Here is a 23,191-nt window from a genome sequence, read left to right as displayed (position 1 = left end):
TACATTGTATATTAGCATTAGAATACCTCAAAGTTGATGTGATGGGCTTAGGAAAAAGATTGTGCACTTTTTCTGACGCAAATTCCTATCAACCATATAGATTTTGCCATATAACTTCGTAATTCACAGGACTGCCGCAATCATACTCATACTGATTATTCTATACATTGTATATTAGCATTAGAATACCTCAAAGTTGATGTGATGGGCTTAGGAAAAAGATTGTGCACTTTTCCTGATGCGAGTTCCTATCAACCATATACATTTTGCCATATAACTTCGTAATTTACTGGACTGCCGCAATCATACTCATACTGATTATTCTAAACATTGTATATTACCATTAGAATACCTCAAAATTGATGTGATGGGCTTAGGAAAAAGATTGTGCACTTTTCCTGACGCAAATTCCTATCAACCATATAGATTTTGCCTTATAGCTTCGTAATTCACTGGACTGCCGCAATCATACTCATACTGATTATTCTATACATTGTATATTAGCATTAGAATACATCAAAGTTGATGTGATGGGCTTAGGAAAAAGATTGTGCACTTTTCCTGATGCGAGTTCCTATCAACCATATACATTTTGCCATATAACTTCGTAATTTACTGGACTGCCTCAATCATATTTATACTGAGTGTTCTACACATTGTATATTACCATTAGAATACCTCAAAGTTGATGTGATGGGCTTAGGAAAAAGATTGTGCACTTTTCCTGACGCAAATTCCTATCAACCATATAGATTTTGCCTTATAGCTTCGTAATTCACTGGACTGCCGCAATCATACTCATACTGATTATTCTATACATTGTATATTAGCATTAGAATACCTCAAAGTTGATGTGATGGGCTTAGGAAAAAGATTGTGCACTTTTCCTGATGCGAGTTCCTATCAACCATATACATTTTGCCATATAACTTCGTAATTCACTGGACTGCCGCAATCATATGTATACTGAGTATTCTACACATTGTGTATTACCATTAGAATAGCTCAAAGTTGATGTGATGGGCTTGGGAAAAAAAGATTATGCACTTTTTATGTTCGGAGTTTTAATTGTTCGCGTTATGTTAAGCCTTAGCTACGTATAATGTACAGTACGGTCTCAAATATGCCTTTTAAAATACGTCAATTAATTAGTTTTAACTTGTATACACGTTTTATCAATGTATTATTGACATTATATAAATATAAAAACATCATTTCGCATCGTATTGTCATTGATTTGTGTTTCCGACATCCCTGCAAAACACGTTTGTGGCGTCCGCAGGCGTACCAACCCACATCTATTACAAACCGAAAAAGCGCCGATGAAAAGAGCCGCTAACTTCACGACGGTTTGTTTTCACGTCTAGTGCCCAGTTTTTGTTTTTTTTTAGTTTGGGTTGAATTACTAACCTATATTTGAATACTCGTTATATTTTAACACATTATCTATCTACGTGCTATTTTTTTATTGAGTCATAACGGAAATTTTGATTTATTTCTATTTTTAACAGCGTATGAGTAAAACAAGTATGGTTAGGAAGAAAATTGATAACCGAATTAGGGTTTTGATCGAAAATGGAGTTACTTTGGGACATAGGACTATGTTTGTCGTCGTGGGAGACAAAGGAAAAGATCAGGTATTATATCTAGCCTATACTGCAGTTTTATTTAAATTAGATTTCAATCCCATCATTAACTAAATTATGTTTTACGCAGAGGATACGCGTCCGGTGGCAGTTACTGTCATAACCTAACCTAACGAACCAAACTTGCTGATAATTAAAAAATCAAATGAAGGTTCAATTCTCTTCATAACATAAAATTATAAATGCCAAAAAGTCTAACAAAAGATGTACAGTTAAGAAGAAATTACATTCAAAGCAAAATCTGTGACAAAAAGTTAAAGTAACCGATGGGTTTCGAACCAGGGACCCCTAGGATATCAGCCGAGCACTCTATCCACTACACCACGAACAACGCTGACCGAACATCGTATCGTTGTGGTAATGGCGTTCCGGGACCCCACAACCCGGTGACGTCACTACCGGACGCGTATCCTCTGTGTATTTTTTATTTTGAATCCAGACACCCTAACACATTAATTCGTTAAGGCGAAGTTAGTTAATAATGGTTTAGTGTAGGAATGAGCATCGATAGTCGATGTTTTTTACTTCGATGGTAGGTTAGGTACTGATATTTTTGTTACACCAATGTTTTTGGCCTAGTATTGAGATATCGATGTTTTCCATTAGTGGAGAGTACAAAAAGCAGACGAAAATCTATTTGTCCCGAAAACATCGATGTTTTCGCATCAAAGTTAATTTATCGGTAATTTGATGTTTGACCTATCGATGCTCATCCCTAGATTAGTGTTTAATGATGCGATGTATGAAAGCTATAACTTAGGCTTAATCTGAATAAGACCACAAATCAGTGAAGAAGATGTAGCCTACTTAAAGTGATGAAAAATTCAAGTGGGACTATAGTACGGTAGTATTAGTAGGCCTAGTATCAAAAATTACTTAAGTTACCCTACCTTTTCTTAAGATCAAGATCAAACTTAGAGAACCATCGTACTAAACTAACTTTTCAGGGGAGCTCTCTGACCATTCGGCTTTCAGGTTCTTTGATGCAAGCACAATAAGTACCAACACTTGTAAAAGATTGAGCAACTAATGGAATGTGCTTTATACAGCCCTAGTTTGGAATCGGTTCATTGTTTCATTGTCAGATGCCACGTCCTATTGGGTTGCGTCATGACAAGCAGGTCTCGTCAAACTGTAGCAGTATCTCATAGTGTGAAGGGTTAAGTTAGATGCTTAAATTTTAATCTAGGCCTAATGAAGAAACCCAGAAATTTGAATTTAAGTAGTGTGGCACTTGTGTGTACCTTAGTGGTTAAATAAAAAAATTGTTTTAGGTTGTTATTCTGCATCACATGCTGTCCAAGGCAACTGTAAAAGCAAGACCTTCTGTGCTGTGGTGTTACAAAAAGGAATTAGGATTTAGCAGGTTCGTAACTATGCCACTCTAAATAAATATTAAGAGTTGTTATACGGTACATTGCTTAGTTTGGTAACTCAACAATTCATAAAAATCATGCTGTAACTGAACTTATTTTTAAAATTTATCTTTGTTAAATTACCATCCAGACAACACATCATCAATCCCTACCATAGCAATCCTGTTATTTAATTTTTACTGTTTTTTTTTCTTAATCTAGTTTTAAGAAGAATAGTTTTTTTGCTACGGTAGAACCTCAATTAACCGTCACTTTTGGGACCGAGAGCGTGACGGTTAAACGAACGGACATAATAACAGAAATCCTGTTATGTATCAGTAAGTTGATTCAAAAGGTTTTGGAAAAAATTAAACCCTCTACAAGTGAATAATTGATATTATTTATATTTAAAATGCTTACATACAAGAGTAGTACAGAACTGTTATTTCATGTTGTACTTGTTCAATGTTCGTTCAGTGAAATAAAATCACATTTAAAAATAATCTAAGTACTGTGTAGTGGGGTGATGTATAACAGAGAGTGTTGGTTTAAAGGGTGACGGTTGATTGAGGTGATGGTGATACTGTATTAGGTTGTCTAGTCAAGTATTATTAATAAAGTAATCAGTTTAAAAGTGCCTAGATCCAGCCTATTTTAGTATAATTCTCTTGATTTTTTTCAGTAACCGGAAGAAACGCATGAAACAGCTCCAGAAAAAAGTCAAAACAGGTAAACTAAATGTTAATGAAGACGATCCTTTTGAATTGTTCGTTGCTTCTACCAACATCCGCTACTGCTACTATGCTGAAACTCAGAAGATTCTGGGAAATACTTACGGAATGTGTGTTTTACAGGTAAAGTCCATAAACATTTCACTTTTCATTCTTGCTAATCTCTAGAATCCTTCTGGTTCAGATCTGTTTGAATGGCCTCCTGTGAACAATTTGCATATATCTCTTTTGCTCAAAAGAAACTAGTCACAACTGCCTGTTTGTTCAGGGCTGTTTACTACAGAAATTTTCTTTGTAGGCCTAGTTTACTAAATAATTTTAAATACTTTACCAGAAGTTTTTAACCTATCTGAGTGGTTTAGCGCTCACCTAGTAATCAAAAGGTCGACAGTTTGTGTTTGAGTAGCTTTTGTGATTAGAAACTGGGCCCAGTTGTCTTTGATCATTGGGCTTTTAATAAGTGATTCTAACCAATAAAACAGCTGATTTAAAATCAGCAACAAAGCTACACAAATTATCTCACTTGGTTTTTCACTCACCTTGCATTCTTATTCAGCTTTTCATTTCAATATTCATTCTTATTGTTAGGCTGGTTTACGCTGTACAAAAAGTTAAAACATTTATGTGTTTAGTTCCAACAAGTGTGTGCAAATGGGATGGAGTTGACGGTACCATAAGTTATCTGTCTATCTTTTTTTGTTAACTTTTCTATCACAATTGGCTTCAGGACTTTGAAGCGCTCCAGCCGAACCTCTTGGCGCGTACTATTGAGACCGTGGAGGGTGGTGGTATTGTAGTGTTACTGCTTCGGTCCGTCTCATCACTCAAACAGCTGTACACCATGTCCATGGACGTGCACGAGAGATACCGGACAGAAGCTCACAAGGAAGTCGTTGCTCGATTCAACGAGAGGTGAGTTGATGTTGGTAAATTGATTAAACACGGCTTCTAAAGAAAGCAATCATTCAATTGGTCATTAAAGTAAAGGTACTGTTTGCTGTATCAGTATCTGTAGTTATTTTAGTTTTTACGCAACAGAATGAAATTACAGAAGAGAATATAGGGCAGGGGCGGACTGGGTACTCTATTAGGGCGTAAACCTTGACCAGCCCGAAGGCGCCAACCGGGGGTCTGGGGGGTATGGAATACCCCCCTGTACAGAGGGGGGTCCGGGGGTCCTCCCCCGGGGCATTTTTTAAAAATTATACCTGTAAACTCGCTTTTTTAGGCAATCTAGAGAGGCATTAACAGTGGAAAATCAGAAATCTGATAACTGACACTATTGATCAATGTTTGGTTTACAAAATTTAGACTATTTACCCACACGACTTGGTGCTATTCTGACAGTAAATAACTTATCCTAACAAAAATATAAATTCAAATGATTTTCTTAGGTTCTTTCGTATTATATTTGTGTATTTTCTTTGTTTTCCCTTGCATGGCTTGGCTGCATGCATACAATATAAATCATTTGCTTCCTGTTTACAGCCTGAACGTGCAACTGTTGTATTTTTTGGCACTGTAAATAACAGAAGTTATATATTTTAGATTTCTATGAAATTATTTTAACACAAACAATATGCTTTCACTGTGAACAAAACCAATTTATTGACTTAAACTTTTTAGCATTTACATTAAGACAAAACTGTAACCCTAAAGTAGGCCTACCTAACCTATTTCTACAAATAGCCTAGAGAGAACTACGAAGGTATTTTAGACTGGCTATCTGTAAGTAAAATAGGAAAGTTGACAAAATTAGTGCCATAGTGCATATTGAAATAATTAATTAATAGGCTGTAGCCACATATTAAAATACTGTTTACTGTTTAACCTTTACTGTGTAATGGTTAAGTTAACAAATACACTGTCACTAAATCTATTTAAATTTTGGAAAAGTACTGATTCTACAATACTGCTTTCGTTCATGTTTCCTGTGTAGGTAAAGAATATAAAAATTAATTGAAGCTTTCGACACAGAGACACAAATCAGACACTCACTAAAGAGGGACACATTTTAATTGGCAGCTCACACTCTTTATTTATTTATTACATGCACGGCAAACGCCATTCTACAAGAGAGTTGAGTTGATATTGATAAAAATTAAATATGACTTAAAGTGAAATAGTTATAGTGTGATCAATAATTAAATATTATAACAAATATGAATAATATTAAATTATCTTCACTAGTTGTTTACCACAGACGACATCGTGACACCGACCGATGTCGGATTTAGTCGCATAGTTACGAATACTAGAAAAATACCGGTATGGATCACAAACGTAAACAAATGATGTCGTTGGCCCGAATCCTATACTGAGCATTGAACATATGATTTGGCAGTTCCATTTAAGCAATGTAGGATAGGAATCTGAACTATTTTTCTCATACTGATTGTGTGACTGCCAAGTTAGGATCTTCACTATTTGTTCTTCGCAGACTTTCAAAATTTATGAGCAGAGATGTTTTGCTAACTGTATATTTTGCCCTCGTATATCCACATTTGTCCTATGCCGTTGGCATTTGGGGTTCTGAAAACGTTCACACCAAACAAATCTTTAGGATGCAGAAGAAAAGCCATCAGAGTCCTAGGTCATCTCAAGCCAAGACAATCATGTAAGCGCTTTTTTTCTGAAACGGGTCTTCTCACCTTTCCGTGTATTTACATTTTTCATACTCTGCTTTTTCTTAAGAAAAACTCTGAACTTTATCAGCATCTTATACCAAATTCAATATATAAAACAAGATCTACTAATACTTTGAACATCCCCAGACACAAAACTTCATTTTTTAAAAAGCAAATGTTTTACAATTCTGTCATTTTTTTAAATGCCCTCCCAAATGATCTCAGGAATGAAATGGACGTTCGTAAATTTAAGAGACAGCTTAAAGAGTTTTTAATTTGTAATTGTTTTTATAGTGTTAAGGATTTTGTTTGTTAGTGAAACAATGCAACAATGTTTATTTTATATTGTTTACCTATTGATTGTGACGCTTGCCAATGACTGTATTTGAGTTTAACGGCAATAAACATCATTTCATTTCATTTCATTTCAATGTTAAATAATGTTTATTTTCCGGCCAAAAACGTCATTTGTTTATGTTTATGATACATATCGGTATTTTTCTAGTACTCGTGGTCGCAGTGCAGTTTTTTTGGGTTCGGCGTAAAATGACGCTGGAAGAGGACAGCTGTTTTTAAGTAGCTCAGACCACAGAGTAAAGTAAGTGCCTTCCACTCGGAGTAGGCCTACACGTACGAGAGAGAAGAGCTGCTTTGCTCTCGCTTGTCGACAGTGTCTATTCAGGTCTCACACCCAACTTTATGTTTTGCTATTCACTGCTGAAACTTTTACTCTAAGTTTTTCCTCTAGCTTTCTAAAAAATACATCTCGTCTCATTTTTTATTTTTATGAATTTTTCCTTTAACGAGGGCGCAAATATTGGAATGTTGAGAAGGCGCATCGGCCCACTGGCCGGTGGGCCGGCGGGCCAGTCCGCCTCTGATATAGGGGTTTTATATTTATAGAGCAAACAATATACCGGTAGTATGTGGAACTTAACCATAATCTGGGTTTATTTATTAAAAAAAACCTGTTACACATCCACCCTAGATTATGGAGGCAAAAATTCAAACAAACCTATGGCTTATATAAATTTGGATCTCTTTAATTTATGTATTTACAGAATGCTATGCTAACTTGATGCAAATGTTTATTCAAAAATAAAAATATTTACTATTGTCTATTTATTCTAATCGTGCAGGTTCCTGTTGTCGCTGTCGTCCTGTGACCGCTGCCTGGTCGTGGATGACCAGCTGACAGTGTTGCCAATCTCGTCACATGTGTTGGATCTGGAGCCTGTCACCAGGGAAGACGTGGACACACAGTCTAGTCAGGAGTTGGCGACACTGAAGGAGAGTCTACGAGACACGCAGCCTGTCAGCGCTCTGCTCAACTGCTGCAAGACTTTGGACCAGGTACAGTATAAAGATGGGACGTAGGATTTAGAAAATACTGTTAAGATACGTATGTTTAAAGCGCAAGAGCCTAGAATATAAGGATTGTTGTTAGGATAGCATCATTTACCTAAATGAGTAAAATGTTACTGATTTTCCCAGGGTCGTACTAGGGATTATTGAATATATGTTTGATTATTGAATGAGCAATTTAACACTCGGCTACCCAGCCACTTAAAGCTTCCAAAAACAACAAAAATTAAATCAAATTAAATTAGGAAGAGAGCCTATGTAGACTTGAGTTGTCAAAAATATATGTTTTAATTTTAACAACAGATAAATTTAGGAAGAAACAACAAATTTGTAAACCAAGCAAAATATGTTTTGGCAATTAGTAATAGTGGATGATGAATTATTAAGAAGCCGTTATTATGGTGAGCCGAATTATTATGGTGAGCTCCGTTGAATTAAGGGAGAGCATATTAGTCTTTTTACCTGTTTAGTGCAGTATCGCAAGTCAGTGACATGTCATCAGTCGAGATAACGAATCGTCCCTTTTTCCTTTACAAGTTGACATAATTTTTCTACAGGGCAAAGCTGTATTGAAGTTCATCGAGGCAATATCAGAGAAGACGCTGAGGTCGACTGTGTCACTAACGGCTGCACGAGGACGAGGCAAGTCTGCCGCACTAGGGCTTTCCGTGGCCGCGGCAGTTGCCTTTGGTTACGCAAACATCTTTGTAACCTCCCCATCGCCTGAGAACCTCAAGACTTTTTTTGAATTTGTCTTCAAAGGTAAAATAGCTGTGTCCATTACGGATGTTACTCTTTATATTAATTTGGAGTGTATGTTTTTAACTAGAGATACCAGTACACCAGATTTCACACATCCAATCCCCAAGCAAATGCTCACAGAAATTATAGTCCCATAAGGGAATTGCGTATTTCAAAATTTTTCCAGAACGTAAAGCAAGAAAGCTTCCCTATACGCTTCAAGAACGATCTGGCGGACTAGATGCAGAGATCTTTACTTGATGAAATAGAGATGTTTCTTAAATCAAGTTTATTTTGATATTAAATTAAGTAATTTTAATATTTTTTATTTTTCATTGAAGATATATGTACACTCAATGACAAAATATCGATGCCTTCAGACTGTTTATTTGTTGTACTGCAGAAAAATCTCCGCAATTACAATTATGTAATATTTAGTTCTGTTGGTTTTTGTTGTGTTGTTATAGAATGTTTTTGTATTCAGGGTTCGATGCCCTCGCTTACCAAGAACACCTCGACTACAGCTTAGTTCAGTCTACGAACCCTGAGTACAACAAGGCTTTGGTTAGAGTGAACATCTTCAGGGACCATCGGCAAACGATACAGGTAAGACTGTCTTTTCAACACAGACCATTTTTTAACAGAAATATAAGTAATATTTCCTAGAATTTTGATTCAGTGAATTGTGGTTGTTAAATAAAATGTAGTATTGTTACAGTACATAGCACCGACAGACGCTCACTACTTGAGCCAAGCAGAACTTCTGGTGATAGACGAAGCAGCCGCTATCCCTCTGCCCTTCGTCAAAGCGATGCTTGGCCCCTATCTTGTGTTCCTCGCTTCCACCATCAACGGGTGAGTTTTTAAATTTATACTTAAACTACAATAATTTTAAATACAAAGTTACTCCTTGCTCTATGTAACCCCCTGTGTTTTCTTCAGCTATCTGGGAAAATGGTTTTCTAGTGCTGATTTTCTTACCAGTTCCCATAAGCTTTCTGTTTTGCCAAAATTTGTATGCTTGAACACAAAACCCTATTTTATGTCGCCTATTGTTGGTTTATCTAAAATCTATGATTTTTCCTAAACTTTAATAATTTACATGTTGATTGATTATCTGCAGATATGAAGGCACAGGCCGCAGTCTGTCATTGAAGCTTCTGCAGCAACTGCGCACCCAAGCAGCTCCCGTAGGTTCTGCAGCAATGAAGGCTAAAGACCAGTCCGCAGCAACCGGCCGTTGTCTCCATGAAGTAAGTTACTAATTTACAACACCAGACAGTTGTAGCACAATATACATAAACTCGTGTAGCTCCTCGTCCTTCAACAGAAGGGTTGGATAGCCTAGTTGATGCCTGGACCCGGGAATAACTAAACAAAATAGTCTGAATTTAGTTTATTCTTCACAAAGAGTTTACTTAATTGCAATCCATCACCAATAAACTTGACATATAATTTCTCCTTAAACCTAAACCAGATTGTATTTGGTTGTAAGTTGATGATTAAAACTAAACAAGACAGAAGGTATTGGAATTTATTGTGAGGATGCAGGCTTACCTGAACGGGAAAGAGTGAACCTGAACGGAAAAACCCAAAACTTATCAATGTATACAAAACATTGCAATAATAACACTACCACTGACTGAAATAGGTATTTAAAGGGAGATTTGTCTTTAACTCATTCCTTATTGGACTCTTTTTCCACTCATGTAAACCTGCTTCCACGAAAAGTCCTAAAAACCTAGACCCTTGTGTTCTATGTTACATCATTAACCTCTAAATCAGAAGTTGATACCAAAAGTGACACTGTACGTATATACCAACTCTTTGCATGTTTGCTGAGAAATGATTGTCTAGTTTCGTGCTAAGTTTGCAAAACATGACTGTCGATATTGACTCACATTGTCTTGTGATAGATCGTGCTGGAAGAACCTATCAGGTATCGGCCGGGAGACAGTGTAGAGAAGTGGCTTACCGATCTGTTGTGTCTGGACGCCACGTCTGTACGACTGCTGCAGTCAGGCACACCGCCTCCTGACCTTTGCGACCTCTATTATATCAACAGGTGGGTCTCCAACTAACCATTGACTTCCGCTTCTGATCATTTAACAGCTGAATAAAATTAATTGAACTTATATGATATTGATTCATGAAACTGAGCTGTGGTACGTGTAAACAGCTTCAATCTTCATTTTAAAAGAGCTGTTTAGCCTCCGGATTACTGTATTGTACTTAAAATGGTTTACGATACCTGTATATAGTAATCCTTTATTGCTGTTTTGGTTACTTGAAACCTTGAGGCCTTGGCGGTTCAGAAGATTCAAAACTAGTTGCCAAAACAGCAACAAAGGATATGCATGTATTCTAAACCATTTTGAGCCTCAATCTGCTAGATATAGAAATTTGGTTTCAGTTTCTTTCTTTTCTTTAAAGTAGACTGAAAGATTTTACTAATTTTTGTAGCTTGCCCTTGAACTGGCAAGACAAATATAATAGTGGTATAATTTACCTTTACTTTCGTCCCAGTCCAAATCTTGTTCTTTACTGCAACCTAGGTTTTGACTCTAGTTGCATCATGATCAGGCAGATGCCATTGTCGGGAATATCTAACTTCAACACAAGTCGGTTGCTTGGTCGTCCTCAGAGGGGTTCTGCATATGGACACACACAGTGTTCTCATAAATCACAAGTAGATATTCTCATGGATGGAAACACACCTGTATTATTTTATTTCACCTTCGCTGGAGCCAGCTGGAGAACACCCAATGAGAATAATACAGACCTTTTTCCGTCCAGGAGAGCATCTACTCATGACGAGATCCAAACGACCGACTTATTAAGTTTAATATTCTCGAAAAAGGCATCCATGGAATCATGCTGCAACCAGCGATAAAACCTTGGTTGTAGTATAGGACAACTATGAACTGGGACAAAAGTAAAGGTAAATTAAACCACTATAAATTTGAAAGATTTGAACACATTGAAACTAAAATTACACTGTCCCATCGACTGGGTTTTGTATTGCGGATGAAAACGGATACATAAACCAGTTTCTGCAGTAACGTTGCAATACATTAAGCTATAAGCTAGCTTTGAATTATTAACTTAAGTTCTTTCACTCTAAAGCTAAATTTGTTCACATACGGTAACTCTTATGTTCCAGGGATACATTATTTTGTTACCACAAAGCTTCCGAGGAATTCCTTCACAGGATAGTGTCACTCTTTGTGTCTTCACATTATAAGGTAGGCAAAGTCTGTCTGTCTTACATTAAACTTTATTTCACTCTTGAAATATTCAAATGGGAAATAGCAGATGGTGGTTATCTTGGTGGTGTAAGTTTTGTTAAAATCTTAACTAACAGATCTTTTAATTGTCCAGGACAGTTATCATAGATTAAAAAAAGACAGTGATTGTAAGGTAACTTGCAAAACTACTCATTACTAGGGTTATAAGGCCTAGTGAGTTAATTTCATTTTTGTACTGCTTTCCAATTTATCCATCTATCTTTTACACTTCTGAAGTGAATGAATCCAAGAGATTCCACTTAAGGCTACAAAGAAGTGTTATTATGCTAGGTTGTAAATCTGAGCCAGGTTTGGAAGCAACTGTGTGGAATCTATAAACTAATAAAACACCTAAAGCTGGGTTTTCCTAGACGCAGATGAGGAGCGCGGAGAAGCAATAAACATGGCCTTCCGCTCCGATACTAGGAAAACAGTAACATTAAATTACCTAAGACAAGAGGAGCCCGCGTTCCTCCGCTTCCGCGCCTAGGAAAACCTGGCTTAAAAGGTACACAGTACTAAGAGAAAAATTTGGACTCAAGTGTATTAATATCTTAAATCGAACCATACGACTTAAAGTTTTTTTGTTTATTGAGTTAGGATGGACTTTTTCCCATTCAAGTAAGCCTGCTTGAAATTGAATGCTGAACAATTACTCAAACCCAGGTCCTTGCACCCTATATTGTACCTTGTTGAATAACCTTGCTGAGTAAGAGTTAATTTTTCTCTAACAATTTAACGTTGAATGTTTCTGTGTACAGAACAGTCCCAACGACCTGCAGATGATGTCAGATGCTCCAGCCCATCATCTGTTCTGCCTGTTGGGTCCAATTCCAGCCGACTCCACTACTCTGCCAGAAGTTCTCTGTGTGATACAGGTACACTGAATTTTGGTGTTTATATTCAGATGTCGGTTAATTACTAAGAATTTTTTACATTTCTGAGTGCGTACAACTCGGGCACATTGGTTGATGAGTGTGGTCTCATAGATAGCCTCTGAGCCTCACCCTCACCTAACCTTTGAGCCTCTGAGGACATCAATTGGGGGGGGGGGGGGGAAGCGAGGCTAGGTACAGTGACCCATCAACAACCTGGCATAGGTACATGGGCATGTAGGGTCCAAAGAGACCATTATTAAATTTGAGAAGCTTAAGACCTTGACATTGTTTTGTTGTGAGTGGCAAGTATGTGAGTTCCATAATATGTCCTTCGATTCGTTGCTGCTTTCCAGTACTGTAGAGACGGTGGAGCTCAGAATTGCATGCGATTAATTAGTGTACATACTATACAATATATGTATAATACGTATAATTATTGTAATTTATGATTTGAATTCATATTTAAGTACCTGAACTGTGCGGTAGTTTAATATGAAGTTACATACATACTTTCAGGGTATATTTTTTTTGTGAAATGAAAAGTTTATTTGTATTTATTGGGGTAATGAACATAATAATTGATAATTGAAGAGTCCAGATTATTTTATTGAATGCTGAATTACCTAGGGACTGTATCTTTGTCAGCCTTTATAAATAAGGTTGGATTATCCACCCTGTTAGTGATAACACTATCAAAGCTTCAATGAATTCAGTAGACTAAAATACACTGTTGTCAGTTTATATTAGTGTGGTTGTAGTAGCTAAATGACACGTACAATTTTCTGTGGAAGGTGTGCCTCGAGGGTCAAGTATCACGATCGTCCGTCTCCCAAGGACTGTCTCAAGGCAAGCGTGCGTCCGGTGACTTGATCCCGTGGACGGTCGCACAGCAGTACCAGGACCAGGACTTCCCCTCTTTGGCCGGAGCAAGGGTCGTCAGGATAGCAACTCATCCGGACTACCAAAGTGTGCGTAATCTCATCTAAGTTAAACATGAACTGGTCTAATCTAATCTAGCTCAGCGGAGCCTGTCCCAGACAATTTGTACCAAAGCCAACCTCACTCAGCCTGACTTGAACAAACCTTACCTAAACCTACTCAAACTTTGAAGTTAAGAAAGACTTGCAATTTGATATAGCATCTTAAAACTTTGAGGATGGTTGTAGAGGATTTTGGAGTTGGACTTTGTACCCAAACTGTCTTTCTAAGAAACTGTTCTTGTGCTTAGGGGGTTGGATGGAGTTTCAGCTACAAATCTAAGAAAATCAATTATTTGTATAAGTATCAGTGAAAAAACCAACTCATTTAGCCCCTATGCCCTTTATATAATATAAGGGTACTTTGTTTTGTGAAATAATTTTGAAAAGATAGATCCTCTGAAATCCAAATCCACTGTTGGAGGAATAAATTTGGTGTGAATAAAACTGAACTTATCTATCAAGTTAATCTATTAGTAGTCAATATGAACGTTTTTTTATTTACATTTTTGTTGTTTCCTCTACAGATGGGATATGGGACTCGAGCACTGAATCTGCTCAAAGACTATTACGAGCTGAAGATCACGAGTCTTGACGAATCAGAGCTGCCGTCCGAACACATTGACAGTGTGCAAGATGAAGATGTCGGCCTGCTTGAAGAAACTATTGGTAATATCTTAAATACTTGTGTATCTTGAAATATGTGTGGTACTGGTATATGTTGAATTGTTTTTATTGTAAAGTTTTTATTTATCTTGAGGCTTGCCTAACTTCACTACATAATAATTAAATTGCCAAACAGTTGTTTTTAATATTCATTGCTACATAAATATAATTATTAATCATATCACTTACGCATGTAGTGTCTTCAACTTATCTTACCGTTTACGCTCAACCTTAAAGATTATCGTAATAAAAACTCCAGAGAAATAGCCTCAGAGACCATTGAATATATCTTAGATCAGTTCTTGGAAGTTTTGAACCAGTTATAGTGAATATTACAAATCTAGTCAAAGATGAGGATAAGATCTCTTTCCAAGCACTGGCTAGAAGTTTTTAAAAGTTCCTTCATCGCACCCTAGGACATTAGTCTCTAGCCTGGGACCGTTTTACACATTACTTCAGGCTAGGTGTAGAGGGTGATGATATTATAACACAGATACTATTGGAGGATTTGAATCCTTAAACATGAGACCATAGAGACCAAAGTCTCGCTTTCCACCACAAGCAGCATGCTCCCTGAACTTGATGTCCATTCTGGTAAATAATTACAAAGATATCATGTTCTGTAACTATTGTTTTTTTTTTTTTACAAAATCTGGTTTCTATTTTATGTGCGCCAGAACCACGCAAGTCCCTGCCTCCGTTACTGCTCAAGCTCAGTGAGCGGCCGCCCGAGAGACTCGATTACCTCGGAGTCTCATACGGACTTACGACCCCTCTGCTCAAGTTTTGGAAGAGAGCGGGATTCGTTCCAGTGTACCTCAGGTGACAGTGCTTTCCTTTTTCTTTTCAAATACTGAAGGTGAATTTGCTCTCAGCCTTTTTTTTGCAGAAAACTTGTTAATTTACACTATCAAGGAATTACTTAAGATATTGTAATGTATAATAGTTTTGTGGTAGTATTGACTATGATGATAATTTTATATTTTAACTGCAAAATGAAACTTCCCTGTTTTAGATCACTACTCTAACAAGAAGTCTATTGTGACAGACAGTTGAGGTAAAAAAAGGGTGGTGCAGTTAAACTATGTTTTTTTTAGCCTGTCAAAAATGTTAACATAAGAATAAAATCCCTAGTTCTATTAGTTTTTTAAGATCTTACTTAATTATTGATTAGGTTACTACATAATGGATTTCATCTCACAAAAAAACATTCTATCCAAAAAAAATTTTGTGGACGATTCCAGTTCTTCAATTCCACTTCAACAGTACCCTTTTTATGCAAATTGTAAAAGAAAACTCTCAGTATGTGTCTACAATCATCTTATGTTACAGACAGACTACAAACGAGCTGACGGGTGAACATAGCTGTATCATGCTAAGCACGTTACAACAGTCGCCGGCTCAGTGGCTTGCCGAGTATTGGCAGGATTTCCGACGCAGGTTCGTCTCTCTGCTAGCGTTCCAGTTCCGGACATTCCCCACGTCGCTGGCGCTCAGTGTAATCGTCAACAAGGCTGTCAGCGTAACACAGAAGAGTAAGTTGTTCAACATTACAACCAGTATAAAAAAGTGAATAGCAAGTATTCTTCACTGACCCAGTGGGAAACATCAGTTTGATACACAATGGGCCCCGGCTGTGATAGTGTCACTACTAACGTTCTTACAGATACGATAGCTTTGATTTTCTCTCTCAACTCAAATTGCATCCTATTATTTCAAGTCCTTCCTCCATACAAAAAAGTTAATTAGTGTTGGAAGACACATTTTAATACATTTCATTTCAATGTTTTAATTCAATCTTCATCAAAACGATCATTTCATAGTTTCGTGATTCTTAATCTAGTAATTTTTGAGTTGTTAGAGACTTAAAGTATATGAAGAAATTGAAACGTTGACATAAGAAAGCCAATAACGCGCTGGTAAACAATACAAGCCAATTGAGGAAACACCTCTTTATTAAAACTAGGGGAAACCCGTCGAAATCGACGGTTACTTTTAAGGCTTACGTTAATTCGTCTAACTGCGTTAAATTTGGTGAAATATACATATTTTAAGCATTTAGCATTCTTTAAAGAGTAATAAGTGTAAAAACAATAATGATATTAATTGCGTTAGTTTCCGACTCTGGTTGATCATTCAATGATCAAAATATTTCCCATACCGTACGTCATCGGAGTTATTATTAGTATGTTATATGACATCTCTTCCTTATCCTTTGGAAGAACATTTAAATAGTATTAAAATCGTATTGGTGGGTCTTTTGTAGTTAAACACTTCTGTGATTTCATCAGTGTAATATGATTTTATTTGAAAAGAAAATATTTTTTGGGAAGACATATTCTAACTTCAAAGGGAGGTATATCCGTTACAGTGTAAGATTGATTTTTCCTTCGTCACGTGGCATCAGTTCATATCGTACTTCTGTGCCAATGAATGAACCCTCTAGCATAGTTTTGAGAAATTGACTGTGGGGTTACTGTTAAAGCTGGAATTCCTTGACATGGGGTCTCAGCCTTATCAATAACATAAAGTTGTCAAAATAATCTCTCTACGGAATGTTAGGTGAAGTGGAATACTTGAAGTGAAGTTGGCGGCTTCATTGGCAACCAATAATGCAAATGACATAGCAATGGGACATTTCCAAAAGCAAAAATACTGTAAATTGGCTGTTACGTATATATTGACGTTTATATAATGTCAATCAACGTATCTTATAAAGGATTATGTGATCTAGTTTAAAAGGAATATGACCTTTCTGTCATGACAGTAGCTGCTTAAATCGTATTTTCTCTTTGTACCATATTTTACAGCCCAAATGTAGTGTTATTTTCAATAATGTTACCAACCCAGTGCGCCAAAGTCCTTAATATAGGCAGCTGGTAGGTGCAAATAATTTGTCAAGATGGGTACCATTTTAGGCAAGGTGTCTATGTTTGGATGTTATTAGACACGATAAGAGCAGATATTTCTACATAAATATTTGATATGTGTAGAATAATAATATGATAAAATGTAGGCATAAGTAGTGAAAAAGGCAGACACCAACCCATACAATATATATTAAGATAGTTCAATAACAAACAATTTAAGAATTGCTGTGAAATAAGGATTATCCACTGATTTCGTAATGGAACATTATAATGCAAAACATGATATGACATGATAAAGAGGAAAATCAATTTTAAAATCAGAAAATAACATTGCAAATACTTATTTGGTAGAATTCAGTAACTCCCAATAAATATGTGTTGTTTGAGATACAATTTAAAAAGGAACACTGGTCGAAAAAATGTTAGTAGGCTAGTTCTTTTGAATTTCAATCACGTTTTGTTTTTATTTGTCAGTAAAGATAAGCATTTTCTTCCGGCACAAGTGGACGTTTTATTTTAAAAGAAAAGATGGTTGTGGTTGTCTTCTTTTAGGACTGTGTTAATTTTTGGATTAGAAAAAAAGCAAAGCTCTCTCATCATGTCCCTAACAATTTTCCTTGGTTATTTGACTGACAAACCTTTCTTCTACGTAATCTGAATTATGAAAATGAATCGTACCGTAATGTTCAATATTTATACTTTGTCACTAGGTTTAACAAAGCCGGAGATGGACGTGTTGCTCACCAAGTACGACATTAAGCGACTGGAGATGTATTGCAACAACTTAGTGGACTATCACTTGGTCGTAGACTTGCTGCCTACGTTGGCGAGACTCTACTTCCTCAACAAGATGGGCGACGTCCACCTATCTGCCGTGCAAGCTGTAAGAAATAAATGGTTTTTTTCACTAATAGTTTATGCGTTCGTGATATTTTACTTATAAACGTTTGAGGAATAATTTTTTCTCCTGAAACTAAATACAGATTATGTACAGTACAACTTCTTTTAATGGCACCACCTTAACCCGAAACATCGGTTAACCGCACCATAAAAAGAAATTAAAATAAACTGAAAATTAGTTAAGCTTAACGGATATAGACAGTCGTATCAAGAAACACCTTTTCGCATAAACATCTATCAACTAGGGTTAAAAAATTAAATCCACAATCTTTGTTTGTAATAAACACTGTAAGAAATAGCAGTCAGTTAGAAATACTTATTGCTTTTGAGGCTATTGACTCAGAAGCAATAACACAAATGAATAATCCATTTTAAACCTAAGAAACACAATTTTTATAAACAGCAACACTGAAAATATTTACTCCTGACACACTGACAAAATGAGATCAATACTTAATTGAATCAATTTTGAACCTAGAAACTCACAGATAGAATATCTTTTTCAGGTTGTATGACACAAATAATTCACACAGGGATAGGAACCAGCGAAAATAAAAATGGATCAAGTAAAGAACACGATGTTTGTGTCAGGTTTGAACAAGCTTGGTTGGTTGTAAGTATTTGAAGATAAAATAAAACCAAGATAAGATCAACCCTGTTTTAATACCAATTTCCAAAAACTCATCACATAAACAAAAACAAACAAAAAGTCAGCTGATAAATATTACAATTAAATATGGTATTTAAAGACAGTACAACACTTCCCCCTTAAAATTAACCTGAGCTCTATTAATTATTTTGTTGTATATCGTCCCTGTCATCGGTGTAGAACTCATGCAGCTCTCCCTTTCATTAACTCTAACTTGAGTCCTCGTAGCTCATCCAACAACCCATTACATTCTTCTAGGACTCGCAAAATTTCAGAACTACGGCTGCGTACGCACCTGCGTGAAGAGAAGACCATTTTCAGCAGGAAATCATGTCTATGTTCCTTCTTACAGGCTACTAGGGCTAATACAACTACTTTGGGACACTAGGCTTGAACCAACATCACTGAGGATATCATAAGGTCAGAATGCAGCGAGCTTTACTACGAGTTGGAAGTTCGTCAGTGGTAGCTTGCCGGGGAGCTAAGCGAGCTACTAAGGAGCTTACTTACAATGGCGACGAGGATGGGATCAACCCTGTTTTAATACCAATTTCCAAAAACTCATCACATAAACAAAAACAAACAAAAAGTCAGCTGATAAATATTACAATTAAATATGGTATTTAAAGACAGTACATTGGTATAAGAACTTGATTTACGGATAGCCCTCATATAATTCCACGTTTTCAGGCGTTGCTGCTAGGGATGGGCCTACAACACAAGGTGGTGGACAGTCTGGCCACAGAGCTGGAGCTGCCCGCGTCCCAACTGCTTGGACTGTTCAACCGCAGCCAGCGACGGATGGTCAGCTTCCTGGTGTCTTTGCTAGAGTCGTCTGTGGCGGAGACGATGACGACGGCTCCGGCCGGGACTGTGGAGAGACTCAATCCTGTACAAGAGAGTCTGAGTCATGAACTGGACTCTGCAGCTCAGGTAGAAAACAAGTCGCTTGGAATTCACACGTTTGAGAACTTAGCGACTATCCCGTATACGAAAGCTAATACCTAAAAAAGGTGGTAAAGGCGTAGACCTGGGTTATGTTCCACCTTCATTTCCTAGGACGCATTTAAATTGATTAAACTTCATAAATTTAAAAATTACAGCCTTTTAAAATGTTCTAATTCATACAGTAGAGTCATACTATTCCATATTATGCTATTTTAAAAATCCACCTACTCCAAATCTAAGTTTTTGAAAATCATTAAATTTTTTTAAGAACATTAATACGAAGCTAACATGAAATCGAGAACATCTTCTGCAGTCACAGTGGAAACGATAACATGTTTTGGGGTTGCAGGAGACATCATCGTATCCAGCGATCGCAGCATAACCGTGATCATCCACGCTTATGATGATCAATTATTACAAAAATCCAATATTTTTCAAATTTCCTCTAATCCGAACAGGGCTTGTTCCTAGTTAGTTTGGGACTCTACGGTATTTCTTAAAAACTATTGACTAAATCCAAATTTTACATAGTATTAAATTTAGGGGGAGCGAGTTTGTCTAGTCGTTAGAGTGCGGGACCTCGGTTCCAGAGGTCCTGGGTTCAAATCCCGTCAAATCACCAATAGATTTTATCTAGGTGATAATGCTGCAAATCCTAGGTCTAGCCTGAAGTAATGTGAAAAACAATTCTGGGTTTGTGCCTAGCGTCCTAGGAAAAAAAGTATTAAATTTAGAGCACTTATAAGTCCCATGTGACATTTGTTGTGAAAATTGAGGTTAGTAAGTTAAGTTTTAAAAAATAAAAAACAAGTTTTGGCAATTTTAATAATTACAATTTTAATATGGTGGCCATGTTATGTTACAAAATACACTCTTCAGTGTGGTTCATTTTGCAGGAATTGAAGAAAAAACAAGACGAAGAGTTGAAGAAACTGAAGAAACAGAACCTGAGTCAGTACGCCATCAAAGGTTCGGAGGCTGAATGGGACAAGGCTTTGTCTAAGGGTTCAAAAAACTTGATATCTGTCAAGAGGTAGGTTTTGAAAATAGCTTTTGATTTTTTGATACAAACAAGCCAATACAAGTCAGATGAAATTGATCAATACCACATAGAAGTAATGAACAGAGGATACACTCCATGGTACACTAAAGTGGTGTCTAGCAATAGCGCTGGTGTCTAGAGCAAAGTCCAACACCCTCGACCCATGTACTACAACACTCACGGTGTAGTATGACCCTGAGCGAGGTGCGATAGGAATTTCCGCACAGTGCTTGCCATTCGGGCTCTTCCATGCTTGTCACAAGTACATTTCTTCCCCTCAGAGCTAAAATCCCACTCTTGTCCCATAATCTTCTTTCCTCTGTACCTTACTTCTCTAATAATTTCAGATTTCCCTATTGCCTAGGCAGAAATCAATTTGAACATTGTTTAGACTTTTTACTTATATTTTAAAGTTTCAAAGTGTATACCACTAGTTACTACTAACCTTATAAGCACAACAAAATTGAATCTAATATCCTTTTCAACTAAACAGTCAAAAACAGCATTTGAACCTAATATTTTTATAAAAATAGACAAAATTGATCAGGTAAACCAAACAAAGTTTCTGGGACTGGTCATTGATGAAAATCTATCTTGGGATAATCACATAAACTATGTAGTAAATAAATTATCATCTGTTGGCGTTCATACCTTGCGGCTGATGTCCAAGGTTTGCAGCTTGGAAACTCTTATGATAATCTATTATTCTTTATTTCATTCCCACATATCTTATGGAATCGCCATTTACGGAGCAACAACTAAGGAAAATTTGGATAGAATACTTATAAAACAGGAAAAAGCTATTAGAGTGATCATGAAATTAAATACCCCCGCCGCAGCAAACCTGCCGACTAAGCGAATTTCCATTTGTCTGAATTGATTTTCAGTTAAATATATTTTAATAACATTAGGTTTAACGAGTACCTAGGTTTGCTGCTACAAGGAAACTAATAAAGTGTGTTTTTGAGTAAAATATTGATAGCTTAGTACAAAATAAATAAATTTGCCAAGTTTGATCAAAATGTCAAACTTATGTTTGCCATAAACAAGCAAACTACAACATTTGACTATATTCTCCATAAGAATAACATGGGAATTTTAAATTTACAATTTTTTTAATTTTTTCCGTTACTAATAATTGAACAAAAATACTTTTATATACTAAATTATTTGTTTTTTTAAGCTCTTTAAAAAGGTCTAAAGAGAAATCGGGAAATTTTGTGTTTTGAGGGTCAAAAGTGAGAAAAACCAATTTTTACCCCTTAAAATCCCCCGTAAAGCCCCGTTCCCATGGTCCGATCGTGCTGGTTCGCGAACTCATTCAAGTTTATCCCGCTTTACACCTTTAAACCAAATTTCATCAAAATCTGACAAAAATTACTCAAGTTATCGCGTTCACGGACGTATATATATATATATATATATATATATATAAGTCTATATATATATATACACACATATAAAAATTTGAACGAATGGTGTTTTTGGCCTCTGGGGACATCAAAATGAAAAAGTAAATCGGTCCCGGGTCTAGGTCTTACCGTGCCACCTACGGTAATAGCTACTTCCCTATAGGGAAATTCACTAAAAGAACAGATTCAGTTAAAAATATCTTTCCTGAATTGGGTGTGTTAACAGTTTACAGTTTGTATATTTATGAGACAATTGTTTTTGCAAAACAATTTCATTTATTATCCTCTGCAAGTAAATATAACACACGCTTTCAAATTAACCTTCCTAGACATAATTTAGAATTCTACACCAAAAAACCTTCATATACAGGATTAAAATTTCTTCAAAAATTACCCATTTCACTTAAAAAAGAAAATAATACAAACAGATTCAAAAGCCAACTAAAAGACTTATTGATAAGAAACCCATTTTATTCTATCAAAGAATTTTTAAATAGTAATTTCGAAACGTTCATTTGAATTCCAGATACTAACTAGTTTTACTCTGACGTAATCGATTTTATAATTTGTTTAAGTAATAACACTCATTTTTAGTTTTCCTAGATCCTTTGTAATGAATTACTTTAATTATTTAGTTTATAATTTTTTCTTTATGTTAGTTTAATGACGCTATTTAAGACATATTGTCTAAACTTGAATAAAGAATATTTGATTGATTGATTGATTGAACCTCTTTAACGTATCTAGTGGTGTGAAGAGGCCACTTCCGTCCGAAGAACCTGTGGAAGACCCGGAACCCCCTCAAGATTACAAAAAGAAAAAGAAGAAGAAAAACAAGAACAAAAACTCTCTTCTTAGTTAGTTTTAGCAATAAACATTTTATTTTAAAATAGTGTCAACATGAATCTTTACCCGTGAGTTTGCCACTGTAATATTTAATTTTTGTTGTCAGATTTCCTTTAGTTTAAGTTATAATCAACTTAAAGAACAAATTAAATGGCTTGACTTATGCCTCTCAACGGACATGGAAGACAATAATGGGGTTCTGTTAATCTAGTTTAGTAGCTCAATCACAATAAGCTATACTCGGTTCACAA

At 36.2% G+C, this 23,191-nt stretch overlaps 1 protein-coding gene across 1 annotated transcript; it reads left to right on the top strand.

Moving 5' to 3' along the window:
- Nucleotides 1-1,359: 1,359 nt before the first annotated feature.
- On the top strand, nt 1,360-22,984 carry LOC128986911 (RNA cytidine acetyltransferase). The gene is made up of 20 exons (XM_054407520.1): nt 1,360-1,637; nt 2,921-3,012; nt 3,684-3,855; nt 4,460-4,644; nt 7,499-7,712; nt 8,282-8,486; nt 8,950-9,071; nt 9,184-9,320; nt 9,589-9,718; nt 10,382-10,530; nt 11,629-11,710; nt 12,514-12,630; nt 13,422-13,598; nt 14,135-14,276; nt 14,951-15,095; nt 15,606-15,808; nt 17,854-18,026; nt 19,383-19,625; nt 20,537-20,673; nt 22,842-22,984. The coding sequence occupies exons 1-20, from the start codon at nt 1,515-1,517 to the stop codon at nt 22,954-22,956; spliced, it is 3,063 nt and encodes a 1,020-aa protein (XP_054263495.1). The 5' UTR covers nt 1,360-1,514; the 3' UTR covers nt 22,957-22,984.
- The last annotated feature ends 207 nt before the right edge of the window (nt 22,985-23,191 follow it).

Source organism: Macrosteles quadrilineatus, unplaced genomic scaffold, assembly GCF_028750875.1.
Source record: "Macrosteles quadrilineatus isolate MER2022 unplaced genomic scaffold, UCM_ALF_1.0 Scaffold_2__2_contigs__length_208266976, whole genome shotgun sequence".
NCBI classification, from domain to species: domain Eukaryota; kingdom Metazoa; phylum Arthropoda; class Insecta; order Hemiptera; family Cicadellidae; genus Macrosteles; species Macrosteles quadrilineatus.
Note: the sequence above shows the minus strand (reverse complement) of the source record. Positions and strands in the feature narration are given on the sequence as shown.

Coding starts and splice junctions, on each gene's coding strand:
- LOC128986911 (XM_054407520.1), top strand. CDS start 1,515: ATGAGTAAAACAAGTATGGTTAGGAAGAAAATTGATAACCGAATTAGG. Junction 9,321..9,588: donor CTCGCTTCCACCATCAACGG/GTGAGTTTTTAA, acceptor GATTATCTGCAG/ATATGAAGGCACAGGCCGCA. Junction 13,599..14,134: donor CTCATCCGGACTACCAAAGT/GTGCGTAATCTC, acceptor TTTCCTCTACAG/ATGGGATATGGGACTCGAGC.